Raw genomic sequence first — 25,267 nt, 5'->3', positions numbered from 1 at the left:
CCCGAGGAGGACGGCAGCAGCTCCTCGGCCACCACCGTGAGCTGGCCCTGCGGCCTGACCGAGGTGCATCGGCAACATCTGTTAACTTCCTTCCTCCCATGGTGACAATTAAGAGTATTTGGCAGCCCTCATTCCAGATCAGCCTCTCTGACAGTCTCGTAATGTCCTCCTTGGCATGGGAACTACCTCTGAATTATTCAGAAGCAATGTGCAGCTGAAGAGGCACGGTCTTGCTGCGATTACTTGGAGAAGGCTTTACAGTATGGAATGCCCCATCACCATACTGCATTGCATGGTCTTGCGTTTTATTTAGTTCTTCTGCACCGGATTTTACAGGGTTTTTACTGAAAAGCAGTGGTAGAGGGCTTGGGATCAAAGTCCGTGCCCAGGTGTGCCTGCTGGGCCATCGTACTGGCGTGATGGGTGGGCCTGAAGGGAGGAACGAGACAGCCAGCACTGACCTGAGCGTGTCGGACAGGATGCTGTGATTCTACAGGTGGTGGGTTTTAACAGCAGGCAAATGCAAACCAAGTCCTCTCGGAACTTCCAAAGGAGGGAGAGCTGTGGTTACAGGTGACTGGGAGCCTCAGCTCATCATCTGCGCTCGGCGCAGGCTCGCTGCCAGGCTGAGCTGCGTGCACACATGTCAAGTGTCGCTGCCTTTCCTTCTGTTTGTTTACGGACCCGGCAAATGCTGCGAGAACTTGCATTAACCTGCCCCAAATACCACGCAGAAGTAAGCCCTTCATAAAATGTCTCGCTGTAATCAGAGCGGGGGCGTCAGTCACACAGGGCATGTGGGAGCACCTCACGGTGCTTTGGGACTGAGGCCTTGGTCTTGTGGCTGCGTGTGGGCTGAGGGGAGCGAGCCTCGGTCAGGGCTTGCTGGCCTTGCCTGACCTCTTGATGTCGTGGTTGCTCCGGGCTGAGGATGTGTGACAGCACAGCTTGCCTCTTGCCTTCGTTTTTTCTCTCACTCTGTCAGTTTTGAAGCTATTCCCTTCCGCGTGGGGCTGCGTGGGCTCGTGGCTGCAGCCGCGCTGCCCGAGGTCAGGCCTGAGCCGTGCTGGGAGTGAGATCCCCACAGGTTTCTAGTGATTTTCTTTGCGATGTCACACTGTAGCTGGCTGAGTCAAGCAGCCTGTGAGGATCTTCTGTTTACTTGGCCTTCTGGTTGTGTTTTGGACTCGGTGCCTTATTCCCATTCATTCATGGGGATTTTTCCTTGTTGGAGTCATACTTGGCAGGTACTCCTGGGAGAACGATTTCATGTTGATTTTTGCCTTGAGGAGCTAGTTATCTGAGGTAAACAACTTCCTTACTTGTACCTCTGCTTCCAGCCTCGGCTAGAGAAGCTGGTCTCATCAAGCTGTTGGGTTTTGCTCTTAAACTTTTTTGAAATGAGGCAGAAAGAGCGACGTTGTCTTGCTTTTGTTGCTGTCTTGTAATTACATTATACATTTTCTTAGCTAAAATCTCTATAAATTTGAATTAGCCAGTGATGTTTTGAAGCTGCTCTTGTTACAATTTGGCCAAATGCGGCAGTGCTCATCCAGGTAGTAAAAGATACTATTTCAGTGGCAGTAAGTAGCAGTGGCGATTCCCAGGGTAGCAGTACCTTGGAGCAGATGAATAGAATAACTGCGTAATAATAAACTTCCCCTCTCAGTTCTTGTATAATGCAGTATTTGCCTGTAGGCATTAAGTCACTGAGCATCATATGCTGGAATAGTTCACTTCAGCACTTGCTCCTGAAGCATACCACTTCAGGCACGCTGCAGCGTGTCGATTCAGCTGCCTGTAGAGATTCGGGGACCCTCCTGCGGGTTTCTGATAGCTGGCCAGTTGGGCTCCACTGCCAGGTCTTCTACTCAATTTTGGGTACACTAGACAAATCTGCTTAATGTTCAGATTATTAATTAAATTATTTTGAGATAGCGGTTTCAGTAAACTAGTTGGATGAATCTGGAGTGCATACTGGGAGAGCTCTGGACAGCCTCATTTCCATTTGCTGCTTTTGCCAGAAGGCTGCACGCAAATTTGGTACCACACGTGTGTGGTCTGGGGATGTCCCACCCTAGGGCAGGGTCCAGTGTTCAGCTGCCTGATGTTATTATGCCTCGGCCTGCTGTGACTCTCAAGCTATTACAGTCCCTAATGTACCCTACACAGATCACTTTGTCCTTGCGTCCAAGCAGAATTCAGTAGTTAGTGTAGTTGCTTTAAATCCTTTACAAGCCATCCTTCAGCATATAATGGTCTCTCTGAATTTTAAGATTTTAGACCCTCGGTCAGTGAAGGGTATTTTCTAGGCTTGTATTGGTAGCTTTCTGGCAGAAAGCTGAACCTTCTGAGGGAAAGAAGATACAAACCATGAGCTGACCTGCAGGTTTAGTAAGAGACCACCTCTTCTAGATGCTGTGAGGAGGAGTCTGGTAGCTGCAGTGGAGGAGAAAGCGTTTCTCCTGGTTCTGAGATCGAAGCTCCTCAGTGTGCATCTGTCATTGAGCTAATGGAGGTGACCTCAGGGAACACGTTTCTGTGATCTGCTTAAGTATTATTCTTCTCTGCCTCTTGCTGTTTGGAGCCTTGTAGCCCAGAGCAGTTGAGCAGACTGAAAGATGCTGATGAGTCTCCAAAATATTTGGCAGGTTGTGTGGAAGCATGGCATGCTGCTGCTCACAGCTCATGCTAGTGCCTCTGCACCTTGTCTTGCCAGTGACAGTATCTGAGCTCCAGAAAACAAACCAGAATACAAACAGGTAGTTCGTATATACCTTTGAGAGAGTATGCTATTGGATAAATGAGTCCCAAAATGAATACTGAGTTTTTAAATCCAAACATAGCTCACTGTGCACCCCTTTACTGTAAAAATAACAAATCATCAGTGTAAAAAGCTGCCTGAGATGTTCCTTGTACTTTGCAATAGTATGTGTAATTCTTCCTTCTCCCTTAAAATGCACTCACTCTAGTGACTTCTGAACATTTGGAAATTGAGAGGGAAAAATACTTCTGTGACTCAAATTTTGCCTTGATATGACAACGCTGCTTACTGTTATAGCACTGTGTCACCGCCATTCAGTAAAAGTCATGAATGGTTTTGAACATGTGCTAGGCAGGTAAGTCAGGATCACTGTCCATTTTACTACACGAATATAAATTTAACATACAAATCTAAAACCTTGTGCAAAATAGTAAGTGCTAACTTCAAATCTTTTCACAAAAATAAATAAATAAATAAATACTTTTAATGTAGAAGATGCAACCAAACCCTCCATCCCGTTAGCCCCCTCAAAATAGCCACCCAATACTATAAATATAAGAAAGCTTTAGGAATGTGCACTGACTTTCCAGGTGGCATACTTTTCCAGATTTCATCGTTTGAAAATGTTCCTATGCTGGAGTTGAAAAGGTCTTAAACTGCAAATGTAGCTTGTTTATTGGACTTACAAATAATAGAAAAAAAATGTTTAATGTTGTGTGAATGAAATGGAGGTGTTTTGAGTTTTATGCTGTTCTTGGTTCTTCTGTCTACTTAGTAGCGAAGAAGCAGGCTTGTTGCACAAATGGACGTGAGGGGTTTCTGGAATTACCACTGCACTCAGAGGTGCATGCTGCTCAGCTGCAGAGACAAGTGGGTAAGCAGGACCAGCTGTAGGTAGGAACTCAGATGTTAAACATCTTTCTTACTTGACTTTGGTGTGAATATGGTAAGCCTGGGATTGCATTAGTGTCTCTCTTCAACTGAAGACTGGCATGGGTACATTTGGGGTGGAGCTTTAAGGGTTTAAGTCAACTCTGATGGAAGGAGACTATGGTGAATAATTGCATAACCCTCCTTCTTTTCATTTAACTAATCTTTTAAGTTATATCAGTTATCAAGTTGTGAGCAAGAAGAGTATTTGCTAGGCAGAACCTGCTGTGTCTGTGAAAGCAGACGACTTGTCTCAACTTTATTCTGTTTTGGAGCAGGCCCTGCTTTGGGTCCCCTGCAAGGCTCGTTGGGTTGTTGTGTGTGCTTCTGTGGCACGCGTGAGCCCGGCATGCTCACAGCCATTTAGCCGTGCTGGGAAAGGGCTGCACTGCGATTTTTTAGCTCAGAGCCAAGTCTTCAGATGGAGATTTTTTGTTTGAGCACACATTATCCATCGGAAGTACTCAACAGCCTTCGGGGAGTATGGTCATCTCACCTCTGCCCTGACAGCGTGCGCTGTCGTTTGTTGGCAGATCAGAGGCTGAGTGTTTGTTTAATAATATTTGCTGCACTGACAAAGTAGCAGCGATGTACTAGTGATGTATGGAGAACTTCCATGGTGGTGTATATTCATGAAACCAAACAGGAAGCTGACCTGCCATATTCCTACAGTCTGGTTTAACAGTAAACACCACAGTTACAATTGCAAAACTGATCTAATTTCTTAAAAACAAACAAATTTCCTTACTTCTTGTGTTGATACAGAAGGGTTTTTGCAAGCCTCTGAGGGGATGTACTGACAGTAACTTTTGTTACAGCCTGAGCACTAACTCAGCTGTTACTGTGTTATTGGGAAAGTTCAGCTAAAATAAACTACTACTGATAGTTACTTTTACTTCTCATTAAGCTCTTGTTTAAAAATCTGTTGTTTGGGCTCATTGAATGAGAGTTTTTTAAGCAAGGGAAACTGGCAGGCTGAGGAATTACTAATTCCTCCCTATAGGAAGTAGATACTTCTACAACTTCTCCGTGGTTTTAGCTGTTTGGAATTTTACCTCAATTTGTCATTACAGAATGTAGAAAGTGCATACTAATAGTTGCCCTCTAAACCTAAGGTGTTGTGTTGTTGTTTTTTGTTTTTTGTTTTTGTTTTTTTTTTTTTTTTTTTTAATATGAATCAGTCTTCTAGATTATGAGTTTGCAAAATGCATAGCTGATCTATGCATCCAACCATATTCCAACAGACTAAAGCTTTTCAAAAAGTCAGCGGAAGAAAAACCTCGTGGTAGTATTTTACATATGCTCGCTAGAGGAGATGCTGGAATTACTGGTGTGTTTCAAGATAATTAGATATCACCAAGAGTTGAAGCCCTTTTTGTCATTATGAAATAAAACAGATATATCCTTTCTCTATCTACTCGTCACACTTTTTTTTTTCCTGCACAAACCTTTCCCTCCTGCTTCATCTTGTTCTTGTTAATCCTTTTCTCTTTCAGCAAAGTTGAGGTAGCAGTTTCTCTCTCCCCGCCCCCCCCAACTCCTCTGTTAACAACACACATTAACTTTCCTTCCTTTGGCAACCTATTGCCTGGGAGAATAGAAGCAGAAGACTTGGTACGCATACGGCCTGGGTTTAAAAGCCAGTGGATCAGTTGTGGAGTCATATTTGAGACTGCTTATAGGTATGATTCATTCAAGCATTTAATTTCTAATTAAAGTTCTGTAGGATCTTTTTCCTCTTAAAAGACAAATTTCTCTAGGAAAAAAAAACTCTCTTCCAACCTAGAAATCCTGTGATTCTGTGATAGTATATCTGGAGTGTATTTTAGAAGACAAAGCACATGTTGCAATTTATAAACAGACAAAAACGCTCACTTCTATGTTGTCTGAGAAATGCAGTCTTTAATAGTAGTTTCTGACCAAAGAATACGCTTGGAGTTTTAATCAGTTTAAAGAAGATAGTATTCATCCAGATTGAAGCAAAGGATCTATAAAATAATGATTAAAAAAATAACTGAAATGATGGAGACAATTTAAATTCAATAGTTGGAATAGAAAAAAACTGCCCACATTGCTTCTTTCTTCTGTGTTTTAATACGACTGCTTCACTTTGGCCATTTCCTTTCGGCAGTGTTATTTTAGTGCTTTTTATGATGCAGTTAAACCCATAAGTTAATTTAAATCCAGATCATAGATAAAAAGCTACATTGTTTTGGTGTGTCTAGGGGGAATGGTGTTTATTGGGAAGAAGAAGGAAGGGGCTACACTACCTATGTTTTCAAATATTTACACAGGATAGAAATTTTACGTCTTGTAATGCAGATTTTTGTAGCATCTTTTGCTCCACCACATTTGAAGAAATGTGTATTACTATCAGTTGACCATACTGAAGAAATGTGTATTATTATCAGTCCCCCATAAATTTTTAAAGTGTACAAACCCCATTCATGAAAACATTGTCAAGTTTAATGTCAGGTTAGTTTCATCTTGAAAGGCATTGGTCCTGAAAACAGGATCTGGGTTCCTGCATCACGCAGGTGTTTGGGAAAATGCTGCCCTCCCTCAGCGCGAAAAGGCACTTCTATCTACAGCACTACAAATGCTGCTCAGGAATGTCCTGCTTCTTGTGGGTAACTGCTGAAAGCCCCCCAGGGATGGCTCGTCCTGCCTTCTGGGCATGGGGGTGCCAGCTGAAGGTGTTTGTCCTGCTGGCAGCTGCTTGCCCTGTGCTGCCCCGGTGGAGGTGGCAGCGGCAGCTGCAGCGCTCAGGAAGCCCCTTCGGAGAGCTGGCAGCGTGGCTGGCCGGGGGGTGCTGGGTTTAACTTCACTATCTTTGCCTGAGGTGGATTAGGGAGGCTCACATAATCCTTTTATAGCAGACCTTGCGAGCACAAAGCCAGGGAGCGGTGACAAACACCTGGGCTGTAACGGAAGAGGGCAGAAATAAATCCCATTTGTCTAGCTTGTTGCAAAGTGAAGTCCTCTGTTTGTATCGTAGGGAACTGCTTTGTGCAGCAGATAGCCAGATTTTTAGTGATGCTTACTGAACATATGGTGGAAAAGCACCTGTTTTTTTTTCCTGCACGTCTATTTTAATGTGAACTCTGAGAAGGTGGCCTGGTGAAGCTGTATTTCAAACAGGTAAACTTACCTGAAGGAAAATGTGATCAAAAACCCCACCTCCGAAAGCTTTTCTGTTTCTGTTAGGTTACTAATATGGAAATCTTTTTGGCTGTTTCATTTTAAAGTTCCCCGAGGACATATGTGGCTACAGTACTGTTGCTGTGTGACCTGTGGTATATTGATATGGTTCGGTCACCAGGGATATGAAAAGTGATGGTCAAAGTCTCCGAGGCTATTGAAAGTTGTTTGCTTCATTATGTGCAATTTTAGTTTCTTACCAGGGCCGATGTAGCAGTCATCGTGAAGCTTAATTGCCTATTAAATCACCTGCAGATGCAGTTAGGTGTTTCCTCAGTAGCTTAAAACCTAGCACATATTAAAAGAATTTGTCTGCTAGAGAGGCACAGGTGGTAGGGAGAGGACCTCAGCAGATGCTTCGTATTTACAGTTCCCTTCACATCTCTCATGTTTGTTTTTGTGTGAGATTGAAGGTAGGCAAAATAATTTGTGCTCTTTACAGTGTCTGCTCTTGTTCTTGCTTTGTTACTGAATGCATGTATATGGTGATAGTAACCTAGAAATTATTTATTAGGCTTGTGGGAGCTAAGTATTAAAATTGAAAGAGAATTCGGGAAGCTGTTGGATTCCCCATCTTGTAGAGTGCTGGTGTTACTTTTGAACTACTACTGCTAATAATAACGGGGGGAAAGGATTGGGCTGCCAGTGTCTTTCCTTTGTCTCAGAGTTTTGTTCAAAGACCCTTCAGAACCAAATAAGAGATGGACAAGCTTTCAAGTTCATCAAACTTCTAAAGGATCAGAAATCCCTGCTGTAATTGTGTGTTTTTTTTTTGTTTGTTTGTTTGTTTTTAGACAGTTCCAAAACCAGTGCCGCCATCTTATTAAAAGGAAGCTTCAGACCAAAATTGTTCTCCTCCTGTGCAACACTGGTTTTCCTAACTGGAGCAGAGGGATGGGTGCAGTTAGGGCTCTTAGTATTGATGCTTCCAAGAAGTTAATATGCCTAAGGTTCCTCCTTCCCCGGAGACTGAAATGCGATGTTGCTTCTCTCTGTTGCATTACATTCTTTTGTTGTTGTTTTTCCTTCAGAGAATACTTAAAATGGTAGGGGAGACTAAACAGTCAGATGGGAATTATTCAGCCAAAGAGAATTCAGATACAAAAGACTTATTCAGTGCTACGGGAGTACCTTGTAAATATCCCATCCAAGTGTGGGTATAAAATCAATAAACTCTGAAATCAGAAGTGATTCATCTTAAAACATAGAGTTTGGGGAGACAAAAGTTGTCTGTGTGTTCATTGCTTGCTTCTGCCCTCAGTCCACAGAGGTTCTCAATAATATAAGTTTTCATCACTCCAAAAATAGGGCTTCTTTCAGAAAGTCCTGTAGAATAAATTGTAGTACATGAGCACCATACGCTTTTTTTTATTATTATTTTTACGTGTAGTTAATATCCAGTGTTTTAAATTCTCTTCAGTGATGTTGCAGATAGCCTTTCCAGTGCAGAGATATAGATGTGGCAAAGGCAGAAGAAGCTCTCTGGGACAGATGAGCAGAATTTTTAACTCAGTCGTTTTGAACAGTTGGAGCAGAAGCTCCGGGTAACACCCTTACTAGAGAAATTAGAACGTGCATGCCTGCATAATTTCTCTTGTGAAATGAAAAGTGAAGAAGAGCCAAAGGAGAGTGGAATTATAATGCAATTCTGGAATGACAAAAGCAGGAAACTTTTCAATTAAAACTTATTTCTCTGGTTAGCATAACACTGCATGTTGGCACACGATGGCAACACTTAACTGCTGTTCTGTTTATTAATAATAATAACAAAAAAATCAGAATTATCTGTATCTTGCTGGCGGCTCTGCTTAGTGTGACTGCTGCCTGCTTCGCAGCTGCTCAGGGCAGGACGGGAAGGGCCAGGCTAGGTGTGAACTTGGGGCAGCCACTGGCAAGGCTTGCAAATGGCTTACGTCTGGCTGGCTCCCTCCAAGCTGTCGAAACCTGTAAGCACAGTGGGCCAATCATTTAGTCTGTATCAAGATCCCAGTGCACAGAAACAATACTCCTAGCATCTCCAGCAATGTTTGTGAAGCAGTGTGACTGCCAGTGTCACTCCTGGTTCCAGTTCGGGACTTGTAATAGTGAGTTGTGCTGCTTTATGCCTCGGGCAACTGAAGAATGTAGTCCAACTTACGTGATGGACCCGTATCTTCTCTGTGCAGTGCATTTGAAACAGAAATAACATTTTGTTTGTATGTGACTGTTTTTAATCAATTGGCAAACATGCAGAAGGATTTGTCCTCCAGAATATCATCATCTTGGACACGTAAACTAGTTGGAGAATCCCGAGTTGCATTTGTAGAGCCCACAAGTTGTGCTGCGAAAGAAAGTGAGGTGTGATCAAACTGAGAAAGAAATCTAATGTCCTGTGTTCCGTATCACTTGCCTTGGTACAAGAGCTGCAGCTTTCCACCTAAACAGTGCCAGTCTAACAGCCTTTGTGTTCCTCACGGTGTGATTTGGTGACGTTACAATGGGAAGTTCTTATGATTACAGCTTTTTGACCAGCATTTATTTTTTAATGTTGCATCGTTATCTCTGTCAGGTAAACATAACAAATGCTATAATCCACTGTATTTAGTGGCATCTGTTTTCTGTTACTTCAGTTCTGTTTGGTCTGTAAAACTCAAATGAACTCAGCTTACAAGGTTTTAAAATGGGATATGATGCGGCTAGTACTTTGTTTTAAAACATAGAGAAAGTATAAGATGTTTTTTCCAAAAGGTTAAGATTTCCTGCAATACAGGACTAAGATGCCCTTGTTTATTGCTATTTGCTGTAATAAATAGAGTAAACTAATGTTCCTATGCATTGCAAGGAACTCTTCGTGCATCCCAAGTAGGTCTTGGGTGTCAGTAGCTTCGATACAACTATAAAGCCAAATAAAATATCCCTGCATAGTGTAATCGGGTTTATTACAGTGTAATTTCCTTCTAAAAACAAGCCTCCTTTTAAGGACTTTTATCTTAAATAACTAATGAATGTAGTAGCGTTAAATAATAAAATACTGTTAGGATGCCAAAAATAACTTCTCAGTCTCTTTGATCTTCATTTCAGCTAAAGATATAAAATTCCACTAGAGACTCCAGTAAACAGCCTCCATTAATCCAAACAAATTGTTTTGAAAAACAGTGACTATAATAGATGTTGATTAAGACAGTGAATAACCTTGAGTTTTAATTTTCAATACAAGTTGAGTTAACTCCGCATTAATTGGAGTCACGCTACTAAGTCGTGTCGTACTGCTCTGAAATCTGCATGTTGCTGCTTCTGTTTGCCGTGGCTTTAATTAATCATTCTCTTACTTCTTGGCAGCAGTTTTTGCTGGCAGGGAAGTGCAGTTCCAGGTGTAGATGTAAGCCCTGACCGCTCCTGCCGGCCGCCTGAGCGCCGCGATCCTGTGCAGCACAGGTGGCCCTGTCCGGGCAGCGTGGGATCCTGGGGGTGCCGAGATCCGGGTTATCTGTGGTGTTCTGTGGTGTTCGTCCTCTGGTAGTCTTAAAGCTGGTCTTCTATCAGTGAGAAAGGTCACATTTCATTTTTTTCTATATCTGCATTGTGTAGTACCAGTCGGTGTGCATGCGATGCAAGTTTCTGTGTGTTTGCGTACTGCTTAATTTCTTGTCTTTGCCATCAAAGTGTCTGTGACTCCTGAAGAGTAAGACTGATCCCAGTTAGAGATGCAGACAGGTATTTTATGTGCTCCCAAGGAATGCACTGACTGATACATACAGGCTCCCTCGGGGGGAGCTGTCCCAGCAGGGCTCCTGCCATCAAATACCCTGACAGCAGTGTGTGTGTGCTTCATCTTGTTAAAAACACTGCTCTGGGCCAAATCGTGCACACTGTGGGTGCAGCCAGGCTGCTCCAGCCAGTCCAGGCTCGAAGGCTCCCTCGGCAGGTGCCGGAGGAGAAGCTGCACCCAGTGCAGGTTTCAAGCAGCTGTATTGCTTCTCCCTCGGGGTCTCCCCGTGGACGAACTCGTTCAGAGGCACTTTTCTCCTTGCATTAGCTGCAGAGAGCCTGTGGTGTTTGCCAGCTCAAGCTAATAGACTGTTAGCACTGTTGCCCTGCGGGTGTTGGGGGGGAATTCCCATAAATGCTCGGCAAAGGTGATGCAGGTATTTTATTCCTCAGTCTCTTGGGGAAAGACACTGGTGTTGTGGTGGCACATGGCGCTGAGGGGCGCAAGGCAGATGGATGGGTTGGGTTCTGTCCTTACTCGGGCTCTGTTAAAACATCTGAAAGTTGTATTTAATCTGTTTTTCTGACACCTGTGTACAACTTGCAGTGATTAACATGTGGTTTATGTGGATGTGTACGCGGTGGGGCAACACTGGATTCCCTGTCTGATCTAAGGACGTGCTCTTAATGAACTGCTCCCTTGATGATCCCTCAGAGCTTTAAGGAGAGATGTGTTTGTACTTGGTACTGAGAAACAATCCATTTAAAAAAAAAAAACAAAAAAAATACCTGTAACTATAATGATCATTGCAGGAAGCAAATTACATTAATTTAGCTACTCAATGCCAGAGTTCCTCTGCGTTTTACTGGAATTAAGAGGTTGTTTGTGTCTGTTTTTTTAATACATTGTTAGTCAAGATGATGATGTGTTTATGATATTACAGAAGCCTAGAAATTTGTGGCACTGTATGAAGACATTGCTATTTCAGCTCTGATCACAGGCAATCTGAATGTAACTTACCACACGTGCGTCTCCCAGGCAGGCTGGGAGCTCCCATCTGCCAGAGGCAGTGCTTAGCTGCCTCTCCGGCACTTACTCCTCTGAGCCACCACTGCTGCTTGTCTGCGTGTTCCAAGGAGAGAATGCATGCTTAGTTGGTGTCTTGTCTAAACAGTAGACGAGGCAGGTTTCCTAGCTCCAGTACTGGCACAGTTACTGCAAACTTTTTTTTGCAAGCTCGGTGCTGGATACAGGCTGATGCCTGAAACGACCCTACTGGTGCCAAGGGGCAGGCTGCAAAGCGTTGGCTGAAAACCTCCTGGTTAAGCTGTTGAGCAGTGTGTACTTTGAGCTCGCAGCTGCTTTCTTAGCTGAAGACTGAAGCGTTCCTGTATAACGCTGACTTTAAAATACATGACGCGACTTCTAACGTGAATCGAAGGTACTTGGGTTTAGATTTGCTTCCGTACTTTACTTACAATATGATGCAAGTTTGTATGGGGAGACTAAACCTTACTAAGCAGCGTGAATTCATTTTTTTTAATTGCATTGTACTCATAAACTGAGCTTAAAAGTTATGTTTGATTAGAGTAGTTGCAATTTCATTCTTCTGTGTTTTTTTTCCTGACTTTCTGATCTTTTTTTTTTTTTTCTTTCAGTCTCCATGAAGAAATCATTGACTTTTATAAGTATATGTCTCCCAGACATGAAGAGGAAAGAATGCGGATGGAAGTGGTGAACAGGATAGAAAATGTTATAAAGGAGCTCTGGCCTAATGCAGATGTGAGTAGGATACTATTCTATTTATTAAAATATAATAGCAACGTTATGTGTCTATTTAGTTTGTAAAGTACTGAATAATGAAAACACTGTTTATTCTTCTGAAAAAAAAGGCTTTCTAGTCAAATGAGAGAGAGGTGATGTTTATTTGTAGAATAATATAGGTCAACGTTTTATATCACACCTAAGAACAGAAAGAACAAAGATGAGCTAAACCTGCTGTATCAAAGAAAGGGCATAAAGTATGGCAATGTTCAGTTTCATTAATATTCATTAAGGTTAATGGAAACATATCAGGCATGCATGCATATAAAAAGTGATGTTAAAAAAAAAAAAAAAAGCTTCTGAAACTCATAGCTTGACTGAAAAAGTCTGTATTGCAGGACTTGTAGTCCAAAGACCTGCAGTCTTGAATAGGTCTGTAAGCTGGAATGCCAGCAATGCCGTGCTATCTAGGCTGCTGTTTTTAATAGGCAGGGAAACTAAATTGAAATATCTTACAAATGTAAAGAAACCAGGTTTCTGTATGGGAAGAAACAAGCTATAGATCTCTGCTGTATATTGAGCTTTAAATCTCTAATGCGTCTTTCCATTGAAGGTAGATTTTTGCCAGGACTTTGTACAGTCAAAACAAGATTTTCTCCTCTGCACAGCTATGCTTCTGTGTGTATGTTGGGGGGGGGAGGTTGTTTGTTAGTTCTGTTTGTTTTCAATAAAGAATGGATTAAAGGGAAGCTAGAGAAGTTTCTTTTACATCTTAAGATGTTTTTTATGCAGACAACATTGGATTTTTAGCATAACTGACTCTAGTTTAATTGTTCCCCTCTACTAACATGTTCGTTTCCAGAATGCAGATCTGTAGCCTCAGTCATTTATCTAAAGATAAATATAGATAACAGTAGCTGAAAATAAGGACTTGTTAACTAGAATAGCAAACCAAATTCAGACAGCAGAAATCTTTATTATAAGGAATGCTGTTTGATCCTGCCACAGTAAAAGGTAATGTTACGACATGAGTGACTTTAACCCACTGTTCATTTCAGATCTTCTTAACCTGTTTTTTGGAAAATGTTTTTAGAATTTGGCAGAAGGACTGATGGAATTCTGTATGAGCTGTACATGTATGTGTGGTTTTTTTTTGTGTGTGTGTGTAAAATACACTCTCGTGGTTCATGTTACGGACGTGTTAGTGATGTGTAACATGGAAGGAGCGCATTGCTCCATCACAGCTTTTGTTACAGAATTACAGAGGATTGGTATAGTCAGTACTACATATTTGGTAATTTTCTCTTTGAGGAAAAGCAGAGATTTTTCCAAGGGAACTGTGTCAGCCACCAGCATATCTCACAGGTATTATATAGCTCTCCTGTAACCAAGAGACCCAGTGCTGTAGGCGCTGCTGAAGAGCAGGAGTAGCAGGGTGCCAGTGTGACAAGAAGTAGTGTAGGAAACTGTGCTGGCATTGAACAGTTCTAACCATGATAGACCTTGCCAAAGTCTTGTAGTAGTGGATTTCACCCCCCAAAATTTGCTTCAGCCTAGGTGCTACTATTTCCAGACAAGTTTGTATGCTGCAGGCTTCCTAGCATAATGGGGCGAGTGCATTTATTAGCATGGGATCTTCCCTTGTTACTGCTGACATTTTGAATAGTACACAAGGACTTACTGCTTCCCAAGGTACTCTAAGCATTTGTAGGACAGACTTGACCCGTAAAAGCTAGCTAGGTATTCTATATTTAAAACAAAACCAAAAAAAAAGTATGACTTGAGAAAACAGTTATCTAACCTACTGATACTGTTTTTCAAAGCCCATAATCTTTTTAAGAATGGGAAGCATGCCAGCTTATAGCCTGGCAGTTACTGTAATGTCATTTTTCTAATACTTTACAGACCTACCTGGGAACTAACTGCTGAGCTAACTGTCTTCAACTTTGATGGTCTTTTGGATTTTTTTTTAGCCATTTGAGTTAATCACTAACCTTTCGAAAATCTGTATTGGTTTAGCTACTTGGAAGATTTGAGTACATGCTTTGAGAAGGTGGACTGCTGTCTGGTCCAATGTCGTCAGCTTCAGCTGTAGTCTAAGGTGATAAGTTAATGTTTAAGCTGTTCATTTTGACTGATAGATGCAGCAAATCCAGCTAAAATAAACTTTTAAGTTAAACATACACATTTAGTTTGTAGTTTTTCACTAAACCGCTTTAGTAAGACACTCTAAAATTCAGATACCAAGAAAAGTAAAATTGGGCTTCATGAATCTAACTGTAAAAAGAGAGTGTAGAATGTGTGCATGCACTTTTTTATATTTTTTTCCTGTTCCACTTAGGGAAAGGCTGAAAAAACAGATGGGGGGGGTAAAACTAGGTGTCCTAAGCTGTTACTTTATTTATAGAAATTAGCAATTGTGTCATTTGCTCTCTTACTCAAGGGAATGTGCTTAGAAGGAAACATTCCTAGTAAGTGAGAACTGTTCTTGGCATCAGCAATGCTCTGACCATAAGAAAGGCTTTAATTACACTGAAACTGAGCAACCCAAAACATTAAATTAAGGCATTTTAAGACAAAGTTTTTTTGACCAGTTGAATGTGAAAAACTGAGTATTGAATAAATACTGACTTAGACAATAGAGTTTAGGATACATTTGTCATAATGTCTTCAACTTTGTGTCTGAGTAGTCTGTGGCCTTGCAGATGTCATGCTGCATACCTCATGCACTTCAGTTGTGAAAATGCACTGATCGGCAATAGAACTAGGAAGATGAACCCTATTTATTTTCATGGCCTTCAGAAAATTCAGTGTTTGAACTTAACAGCATAGCAGAAAGAGGAGTTTTAATTGGCTATGGATAGATTGATAGATTGTTTGTTTTGACTGGGGGGGGGGAGATTTTGTTAGCAAGGACTTCACAAGATTTTGTGAGTTTCCAAGTTCTGTTCTGCATAGTGAGGATATTTTTGGACACAGCATCCGTAAAGCTCCTTCAGGAACTTTGGAATTTAACATGAACAAATTTGCGGAAGTGTAGGATAAATACTAACAATAACATACAGCACTAAGAGTCCATTACAGTCCTCTGAAATATTAGGGATGCAAATACTTATCTCTGTCCACATAGAAAAAAATATAATCATCAGTGTTGGCACTCCACAGAAAACAGCGTTTATATCTCTCATGACATAACAGTATCCTGCTTTTGGGATGCTTTAAACATGAAAATGGCTACACAGCTACTGTGGGTTATGATTCTAATTTGATAATAAATCAACATGTTTTTAAATTTCTGTTCTGACTTCCCCACTTTTCCCTTTCAATCTCTACCAATTTGGTGAGAAAGGGATTGAAGTGTGGGTGTGGGTGTCTTTTATAATATTTCAGTGTTTCTCATACTCCAAATTATTGTACAACAGCAGATGTTCTCTCATTCCTTTCAGTAAAGGTCATATATGTTGTATCAGTAAGTTTATGAATACTTTCAGGATTGTTTATTCAATAAAGGCTTTCTTTGCTGTTCAGTTGAAGACACTATTTTGTTTGATAATGTGAAAGCATATTTAGACTTCTGAACCCATCACTGTTTGTTTTATTGTGCAAAAGTACTTTTCAGACTTCTTTGGTGTCAGAATAAATCCTGGTTTGACTGGACCCAAACAGTTTGACAGAGGATGCTTTTTTTATTATCCTGTGTTAAGAAAAAAATAATATTTTTATTACATTCCTAGCTTTGTCATGCCTTTATGCTTTTGTCAAGGTCTAGTAAAATATTGATACTAGCACAGTAACATCTCTTGCAGTCTTTTCTAGTGTGAAGAGCTATGAACTTTCAACATAAATTTACTGCAAGTGTGTGCTTTTTGTTGGAGGTGGAGGTGAGAAGGGTTAAAGTGTGAAGTAACGTAAAATAATCAACAGGAAGCACTCATACTGCTTTTTAGTCTCTTAAACTATCAAGGCACTTATTTACAGAACATCATTTTTTCCCATCTCCCCTTTTTTCTTATCCCAAAGGAGAAAAACAAAAAGTGGGTCACTTGACATACAGATAGTGGAAATCAAGCTAGTTTGTGAGACTCATTAGAGCGGAATACATAACTCTGTTAGGTGGCTCCAGGAAACACATCAGAAGACAGTCTGGTTGAAAATTAGTCCAAATGTGTAGGTATCTTTCCTTTGAAGTCTCACCAGTCCCCCTTGGAGACTCAGCATGTGAGTCTGACCTCCCAGTGAGGCTTAGCTACATTAATGAGAATGTGGTTCTGGACAGCTTACAAAAGATACCTGGCCATTTAAGCCTCTGGTGCTAGGAAAAATCCAGCAAGGTGAACTAAATCTGTGTGATACGAAAATTCCTGAAACTATTTTGTTGTTGTTGAAGCGTAAATACCAGAGTTGTGCTACCTGCTCTATAATTCAGAAAGAAAAAAATTACTTTTTTTTTTTTTTTTTTTTTTTCAAGTATGCAGAGCAGTGGAAATATATTAAACCTAAATTTGAAAATTTGTTTAAAAGCTAAAGGGTATACTTTAAGATACAAAAGCAAGAAAACAAATAGAACTAATACTGGTTTTGGTTTTGTTGTTCTGTCAGTCATCGTTTTTTGTTTGTTTCATTTTTTAAATCTTTTAGTTTATGGCTTTTGCCAAGTTTTCATGGTGAAAAGTTCTGCCATTACAAAGAAGATTTTGTAGGAGAAAAGTCAAGGTTGTAAACATTATTATCTGTACTTATGTGGGTGATAATAATGAAGATTAATTGTTTGTACGACACTGAAGATGTAAATGCTGTGACAGTACTTCTGTTCGTAATGTGCCTGTTAGCAATACCAAAATCTACCAATGGAGGGTTGCAATAGCCATCCCTCCATGCAACTTAATAGAATTTGTTTGTCTTCTGAAGTCTGAAAATTTGTTTTCATATATACTGTTCTTGTGTTTCAGGTGCAGATATTTGGAAGTTTTAAAACTGGTTTATATTTACCTACGAGGTTAGTAACTTTACAGTGTAAATTCCACACAAGTAAAAAGATACCCTCAGGAATCCGTGCCTTTGTAGTGATTTACCTGATCTCCTAATAGCTGTTACTTGTGGGTATGCTTGCTGAATTAAGACAGGGTTAACCTATTAACACTCTGCAAAATGGATAGAAACACAATAATCAGAACTACTAACAGTAATATGTGTCTATATAGATTTTACAAGGATCAGAAAAAGATAAGAATTGTCAAAAAAGAAAAAGGCTTATTTTGTGATTTGGCTTCATTAAGTGACTGAACCAAAATAATTTTAGTCTTAAAAGGGAAAGCTGGATTTCATCATCTCCACAGTTAAATCAAAATATGTAACATTACCTTGTTAATGTTAGCATTGAAGATAAAAGATTGCACATAGTACTGTTTTGATTTGTCGTATTTTGTGAAATCTGTACAATAGTCAATCTCTGCCTTTTCAAAATCTAGTCCTAGTTTTCACTAAAAAAAAAACCAACGACTTATTGTTCATTGGTGTCCTCTGTATAGAAAATGTAAATATTTTTGACAGAAATAGAATAAAAGGCTTAAATGGCTGCAGAGGATAAACACATTTACATAGCATGAGTCTGAGGTTAACACTTGAAGTTCTGTAAATATTCCAAAATATTCTTTAGGTACATGAGGAATTAATACCTACTACTGACTGCAAGTGATACCTGAGTGGTTTTGTCTCCTAATGAAAAGAAAGTGTCTGTCATATCAAGAGAGATACTGTGTGGGTTGTTTTAGTCTAAGGAGTTGTGGGAAAGCTGAACTACTCATTTTTTGTTTGGGAGATTAAAAGTGAGGTCTACAAATATACATTGTTTTCACATTTAGCTTTGTTCTTGGCCTTTTTTTGTAGATTATAGAAGGGCTTGGTTGAACTCATATGCTGGTAGTTCAAGAGAGAGATTTCTGTCCTCATGAGTGATAGCTATAGTTCTTTACTGTATTTACTTTTTTGAAGCTGATGCAATAACAAAAAAAGTTTACTCTTTTTTGTTTGATTTCATGTACTACTTTTCCTCCGTATCAGTTTCAGCTGAGTATTTGGTGGAGAACAAATGTGGATATTCTGAAAACAGTACGGGCCTACAGAAAAAAGTGCCTGTGGCAGTACTTTCCCAGACTTTCAAATTAACCAACATCCTCGTGTTGGTAATTAATTCAGTGTTGCCTTCCAACAGAGCTCCCCTTTGCCACAGTTTTTGCCCACTCATCAGGGAGTCAATAGTTAATCTAGATTTCAGGTTCTAAGATTCAGAAAGACCTACAGTGTGTTTTTAATTCTGTTACTCTGTTAGAGTTTGTCTGATACTCTTTTACTTCAGCTGATACTGAGGATTTGCATACATGCTTGTTCAGCTGCTGGATCTCTATGTTATCTTGTAGGTAACACTGAGGTGTACTTGAGGTGATGAGAGAGCTGCCTTTTCTGTCTCGGTGTGCATCAGAAAAACGTCTCCCACTGCTAACCGTCAGCAACAGGAGTAGGTTTAACACTCATTTAGTTTAGGTAAATTAGGAGAGAACTGTTCAGCACCATTTCCTGCTCTCCAAGCAGGTTTTAAACATAGTTTTCTGAAACTCACTGAATGCTGCCTGTCCTTGTCAGCTAAATGGTATGCAGCTGAACTGGTGCTGAACTTGCCTGTTGCTGACATGAGTTGTTGGCGGGAGATGTTTTGTCTAAGGCAGATGTAGTTTCTTTGAACACTTCGAGATTGTTTAAGCATCATTATATGTGAATGGGCAGACCTGTAAAAACGGTGCAGGAGGAAAAAAAAAGCATTCCTAAATTTGTTGGCGTTTTCTGTTATGTCAGTAACAGGTCCCTATTACTGCAGTGGCTGGCTGCTCTAACTGTAGGGTTGTACACTCGCCGCCTTTATGTTCCCAACCAAGCAGGAGAGATAAAGAAGTTGAGGAGCAAAGAGGAATTAAGTTTACAGTTCCCTCTATATGAATGTCAGTGTGCATAGGGGGAAGCATAGAGGGGCAGAGGCACTTCTTCAAGGACTTGAGTTAATGAGTGAGGTTAATTAGCAGATTTGATGTTATTTAACAGCTTGTTGCTTCCTGAAGTCAAAGTTGCTGTGTTTTTCTCGCTTCTTCCCTGCTCCCCATCAGCTACTTACCACCTGCCCACTCTGATGCTCTGATCACCCAGAAAACCCCCTTCAAGTTATGAAAAGGCCCCCAGAATGCTTTCAGTTTTTTTTGGGGGGGGTGAGTGGGTGTTGGTTTTCTGCCAGGCAAGCCAATTGATTGATATGTATAGCTCTCCTTGGTAATCTGAAATGTTCTATATCTCCCCAAGTTTAAGGGTTTATCCCCGCCCCTTTCCTAAGACAAAACAAGAATAAATTTTTTGGTTAAGCTATCATTCCATGAACTTTCTTCCAGTTAAGTGTGGGTAGTCTGTCTTTTTGGTGTATTGGTCTTTTAATTTGAATATAACCCTTGTTTTCTTTCTGTTTCAGTGATATTGATTTAGTTGTGTTTGGGAAATGGGAGACATTACCTCTTTGGACGCTGGAAGAAGCTCTTAGAAAGCACAATGTAGCAGATGAAAACTCAGTAAAGGTTTTAGATAAAGCAACTGTAAGTTTGGGGAAGGAGGGTGTTTCCTTGTTCTAAGCTAAATTTCCAGTCAAAGAAAGATCTTTCTTAAAAGGATGAATTATCATAAGAGCAGAATATATATGTATAGATTCAAAACAGAACACTTTTATGTAGTGCAGGTTTTTTTTGCTGACAAAATAATTGATACTGTCACAAAAGAAGCATTTCTTCTGCTGGGTAATATTTTTGGATTTTCCATACAGCACGTGCTTGCTTTCAAATGTAGTTATGCTAGTCATGCTAGAATTAATGTGATCAGATTTGGAATTTCTGGACTGAGTTAGTACATAAGTAAATGCTATATATTTATTGCAAGCAAGCAAACACAATACATTTTCATATATAAGTAATAAGTACAGGCATATATGAACATTTAGGGGTGTTTCTTGTGCAGGATAGGATCAATTCCATTATAACATCCTATCTTTTGCTTATTATAAAACTATGGTAAGGGTTTAAACAGGTGTCTAACTAATGGCTATTATTAGTAAAAGAGATAATTTGGAAGCCACACAGATGGAGATATATTAGAGTGCTCTCAGTACCTTGCGCTTCTTATTTAAAGATCATTTTGATGAGGAATCTGTTTTTTTCTTAAGAGGATGTCTGTTACAATTTATCTTTATTTCTTAAGCATTTGTCTCCCTCTGGTGTTTGTTTTTTCCCAATAGAACTATGCTTCTGCACCAGAAACTGACTAAAAACAATGCAAAATAAATAATTTGAAGCTGAAGTGTTAAGTTCAGTTAAAACAGAAGAGCAAATTGGAAATAGCATATATGAATTTAAAAATAAAATCAACATCTATTTGAACAGATTGGCAAGGAGAGTGAGTTCATAATTAGATAGAAGTCCTCCTGTTCTCTTTATCCACTTCCTCTGCAATTCATAAAATATTTCAGTTTTACTGAAGTCATTAATGAAACCAAATGTGTCTTGGGAGTCTGTGTTGACTTAATCTTTCTTTCTTTTGCAGGTACCTATTATTAAACTGACAGATTCCTTCACTGAAGTAAAAGTTGATATCAGCTTTAATGTACAGAATGGGGTTAAAGCAGCCCAGCTCATCAAAGATTTTATCAAGGTTAGGCAACACTATGATAGAGCTATAGAGCTGAACATATGATGAGTTAATTTGATTCTGTTTTACTTTGACTGCATCCTTACTACAGATACACTTTCACTCAATTATTTTTTTGCTGTTACTGTTGCATGAAGTTCCTAGATTTCTGCTGCATTGCACTAAAAGGCATGTAGATAGCAAAACGTACAAAGAAAGTACACATGGAGAAGTCATAATGATACAGTGACTAAGAAAAACACACTAATACTGACTTTGGATGTTCTCTTCTAGCTGTGGCTCCTTGAACATAAATCAGTATCACTCTGCATTCCTGCAGCAAGGAGGAATAATCTTGTTCTAGACTGAGTATCTGTTGTTCCAGTGTACAAATGCCAATTAAGTAGAATAAGTTAGATTTAACAAGTTACTGTTCAGGAGTTCACTGACAGCTATCTTGTAGGTACCATTGCCAATATTTTTGTTTAATATATAGGATGTATTAAAATGTGTTTATACTCATTTACTTTTCTTCCTCTACTCAGTGCATTGTACACTCATGGTTAATGTCTTACAGCAGAAAATTGTATGTGGATCTTCATGCTTTGTGTAGAGATATGAAGTGCATTTAGTGCATCATTTTAGTGATTTGGTATTGCTTTTCTACTACTGAGTGCTTTATTTTGTGTTTGGTTTATTTTTTAAACAAATTAACAGACAGCAGGAAAGTATTTCAACAGTTAGGCAAATAAAAGTTCTTCAGAAAACTCTAAATCTGAGTAAAGCAAGCACTTTAAATCATCAGGATTATAAATCACGTGCATATGCCTTGGTAATGTCATTATCACAAGACACCTACCTGAAATTTGGTAGTTACTTTGAGTTTTTACATTTTGTGTGTTGTCACATTGCCTTGTGATGGACAGGTAATCTGTATTTGTTTTTTCTGCAGCACAGAGGGTGGTTACGTTTCTGTTATTCTCTGCAAGTTTATTTTTAGTTAAGTCCATCAAGCCCTGCATACTTGTCCAGTTGCCTCTATAGGTACCTTAAAGGAGGCTGTAGCGAGGTGGGGGTTGGTCTGTTCTCCCACGTGCCTGGTGACAGGACGAGGGGGAACGGGCTAAAGTTGCGCCAGGGGAGGTTTAGGTTGGATATTAGGAAGAACTTCTTTACTGAGAGGGTTGTGAGGCATTGGAACGGGCTGCCCAGGGAAGTGGTGGAGTCACCATCCCTGGAGGTCTTTAAAAGACATTTAGATGTAGAGCTTGGTGATGTGGTTTAGTGGAGAACTGGTTAGTGTTAGGTCAGAGGTTGGACTAGGTGATCTTGGAGGTCTCTTCCAACCTAGACGGTCCTGTGATTTTCTGTACCCACATACTTCTTAGCTTCAACATAGGAGATAGTCTTCTCTTGAGCCGGCATTTGTTTTTCTGGTGCTTAAAAAAAAAAAGAGAGAAGTGCTGGTGTGCTCCTGTTGCCCAGGTTATTTGCAACCCTCTGGAGAGGCTGCTTTGGCTTTGCATCAGGGCACAGTGAGAGTGGGCTGCACACCTGGGGAAGGACGGGGTAGCCCCCGGGCAGGATCCCTGCCAGCCAAGGGTGCAGCCCGCTGGTGCCTGAAGAGCAGAGCAGGTCTGGTGACAGCACTTGGGCAGCTCACAGTCCAGCCAAGCCCAGAGCGAAGAGGTGGAGGCTCAGGAAACCAGCAGGTAGGGGCAGCATCAGCAAGGGGTTGGGTAGGGTGCAGCAGTGGCTCTTGCAGGAACCAAGGGGAACCACTGGGATGAAAAGCAGCTCTTGAGCAAAGCAGGGGACCACAGCAAGGCTTCTCGCAAGGTGTTTTCTCCTGCAGCTGTGTTGCTGGCAGCCCAAGTCAAGGCCACACAACTGGCCTTGGACACAGGCAGCTGTGCTTGCTGTGGCGGGGGAGAGGTTGCTCACAGCAGGTAGCATGGACACCCCGATCCACATCTCTTAGCTCTGTGATTATAAGAGGAGAGATGGTGTTGAGCCCCTTTTACCCCTCCCCTGTGAGGAGGGTGTGCAGAGTGCAGGTGTAGCCCCAGCCTCCATTGCTGTCCAAAAGGTCCAGGTTCTCCCATGCGCAGCTTACTCACCCCCTCAGGGAATCTCTGCAGACAAACTTTTTGAAGGGCTGTTATGATCTCCAGGCATCTCAAGTACTCACAGGACAGAAGTCCCAGTTCATTTTGGGTTATCACCTTGGATGTAGCAGGCAGTTTCTGTTACAGACTTGATTATCTCCACAGTTATTCCTTTGTTTTCATTCTCATTTGTATTATAAAAGCAAGTGTGTTTACATATTCAAATGAAGTCGCACTGATTTTGTGAGGTAATAGTTTTTCTTCCATTGTTAGTAACTCTAAGCAGAGTTGAAGAGGTAAAATAACAGTCTTGATCGCAGGCAGAGCACTCAGCTTCTCCTGTTATTAAAAATAAGAAGTCAGAATTCTATCTAGCTTTGAGACTTACAGCACCTAGCTTTGATATGCTTTTAGCATCAGTTGTATGTATGCAGTCCTAAAGCCTTTGTTCTTCTTTTTCAGAAATACCCTGTGTTACCCTACCTAGTTTTAGTATTGAAACAGTTCCTGTTGCAGAGGGACCTTAATGAAGTATTCACGGGTGGAATTGGTTCTTACAGTCTTTTTTTAATGGCTGTCAGTTTCCTTCAGGTAAGCTGAATGAAATCTAATGCTTTTGGTGCAAAAGGACTCTATGTTAAGGAATTTAGTTTTTAAGCTTAATAACTTAACCTCTCCTATTTGTGGTTTTGCACACCCTTTTCACTTAAAAATAGAGGCATCCCACTCGCCTTCTACTCTTCCTTCCATACTGGTACTACCAGTACTAGAAGAGGTGTTTGGAACATCTATTAGTGTATCAATACCAGGCATGTTTGTCGTTCATGGTAAAATAACTTGACTACTGAGTAATTTCTCTGGAACAAGCTACAAAGGTTAGTGTTAGATGCAGCTGTCCTTTATAACACCTGTTCTCCAAGTCATGTATCCTGTAAGTGCTTTAATGAGTGCAACATAATTTTGTTTGCTTGTCTTAGGTTTTTAAGCTGGTACGAAATAAAACATTTTACATCTTTCTTTTAAATATATGAGAACAAAATATGTAAGCTAAAAATACATTGTTATGTCTGGGGGAGAAAGATACTGCAGAAGCAAGAGGTAGTCAAGTTCTGACTTTACCAACCTCATTTTTATTCTTGTACTAAAGTACGTTTATACTTTTGCAGATTGTAGTTACTTTTAAAGCTGAGCCTTGAACTGGAGATCAGTGTTTGCTCAGTGGTGTTTTCAATTGACTGCTGAGCAGCAAAAGAAATGAAGGCAACAGGCATATCTTTGTGAAAGAAACGAGAATCTCTCCCAGTCTTAATTTTGTCTAATTGTTACTAGTGGTATAGCCATTCACAAAAAAACAAACTGATATCCAGTCAAGTTCTGTATCGGTTAGAAACCTAGTTCATAATCTCTCAGACTGCATAGTTAACAGTAGAGGGAATCATTTATATAGCTTTGTATGTTAAAATCTTGCATTTGTATTCCAAACACAGGTTTTTGAAGCGCAGACTGATTCTGGAATACTCATCTGTGCTTTTTGACACAAACTATGCCATTGGCACTGGAAGTTCACTTACTGAACTGAAAGTTCAAATACAAAATATATAAATATTAAAAACATTTTTAAAAATCAAATATAGAAGCAGTGATTCTTGCCGGCCTTATTGTTAAGAGGTAATGAGTTTATAAAAGTTCTAACTGCATCTTGTCCTAAAGATGCAGAACTGCTTTGTTAAGAATAGTTACTACATTGAGATATGTTTGCTTTATTATGTAGTATTTATTAGGCATGCTTGCTTGGAAAGAGAAAAGGATATAAAGGTAAACAAAAGAGAACTTACAGGCACTTGAAATCTTAAGGAAATCATTTTTTTCCTCTCTTCTTAATAGCTGCATCCCAGAGAAGATGCCTGCATGCCCAGTGCCAACTATGGTGTTCTTTTAATAGAGTTCTTTGAATTATATGGACGTCACTTCAATTATCTGAAGACTGGAATCCGAATAAAGGATGGTGGCTCTTATGTTGCCAAGGATGAAGTGCAAAAAAGTATGCTGGATGGCTATAGACCATCAATGCTGTATATTGAAGATCCGTTACAGCCAGGTATC

At 40.2% G+C, this 25,267-nt stretch overlaps 1 protein-coding gene across 1 annotated transcript in view; it reads left to right on the top strand.

Annotated features, from left to right (window-relative positions):
• TENT4B (terminal nucleotidyltransferase 4B) overlaps positions 1–25,267 on the top strand; it is a 38,855-nt gene that overhangs the window by 7,395 nt on the left and 6,193 nt on the right. Inside the window, exons 2-7 of the mRNA XM_084533345.1 lie at positions 12,242–12,365; positions 17,297–17,343; positions 19,855–19,975; positions 20,973–21,080; positions 23,627–23,755; positions 25,049–25,262. Coding sequence (XP_084389471.1) covers positions 12,242–12,365; positions 17,297–17,343; positions 19,855–19,975; positions 20,973–21,080; positions 23,627–23,755; positions 25,049–25,262 — 743 coding nt within the window. The remainder of the gene's footprint in view (positions 1–12,241; positions 12,366–17,296; positions 17,344–19,854; positions 19,976–20,972; positions 21,081–23,626; positions 23,756–25,048; positions 25,263–25,267) is intronic.

Source organism: Aythya ferina (genome assembly GCF_964211825.1).
Source record: "Aythya ferina genome assembly, chromosome: 12".
NCBI lineage: Eukaryota > Metazoa > Chordata > Aves > Anseriformes > Anatidae > Aythya > Aythya ferina.
This window is presented reverse-complemented; position numbering and strand designations above follow the sequence as displayed.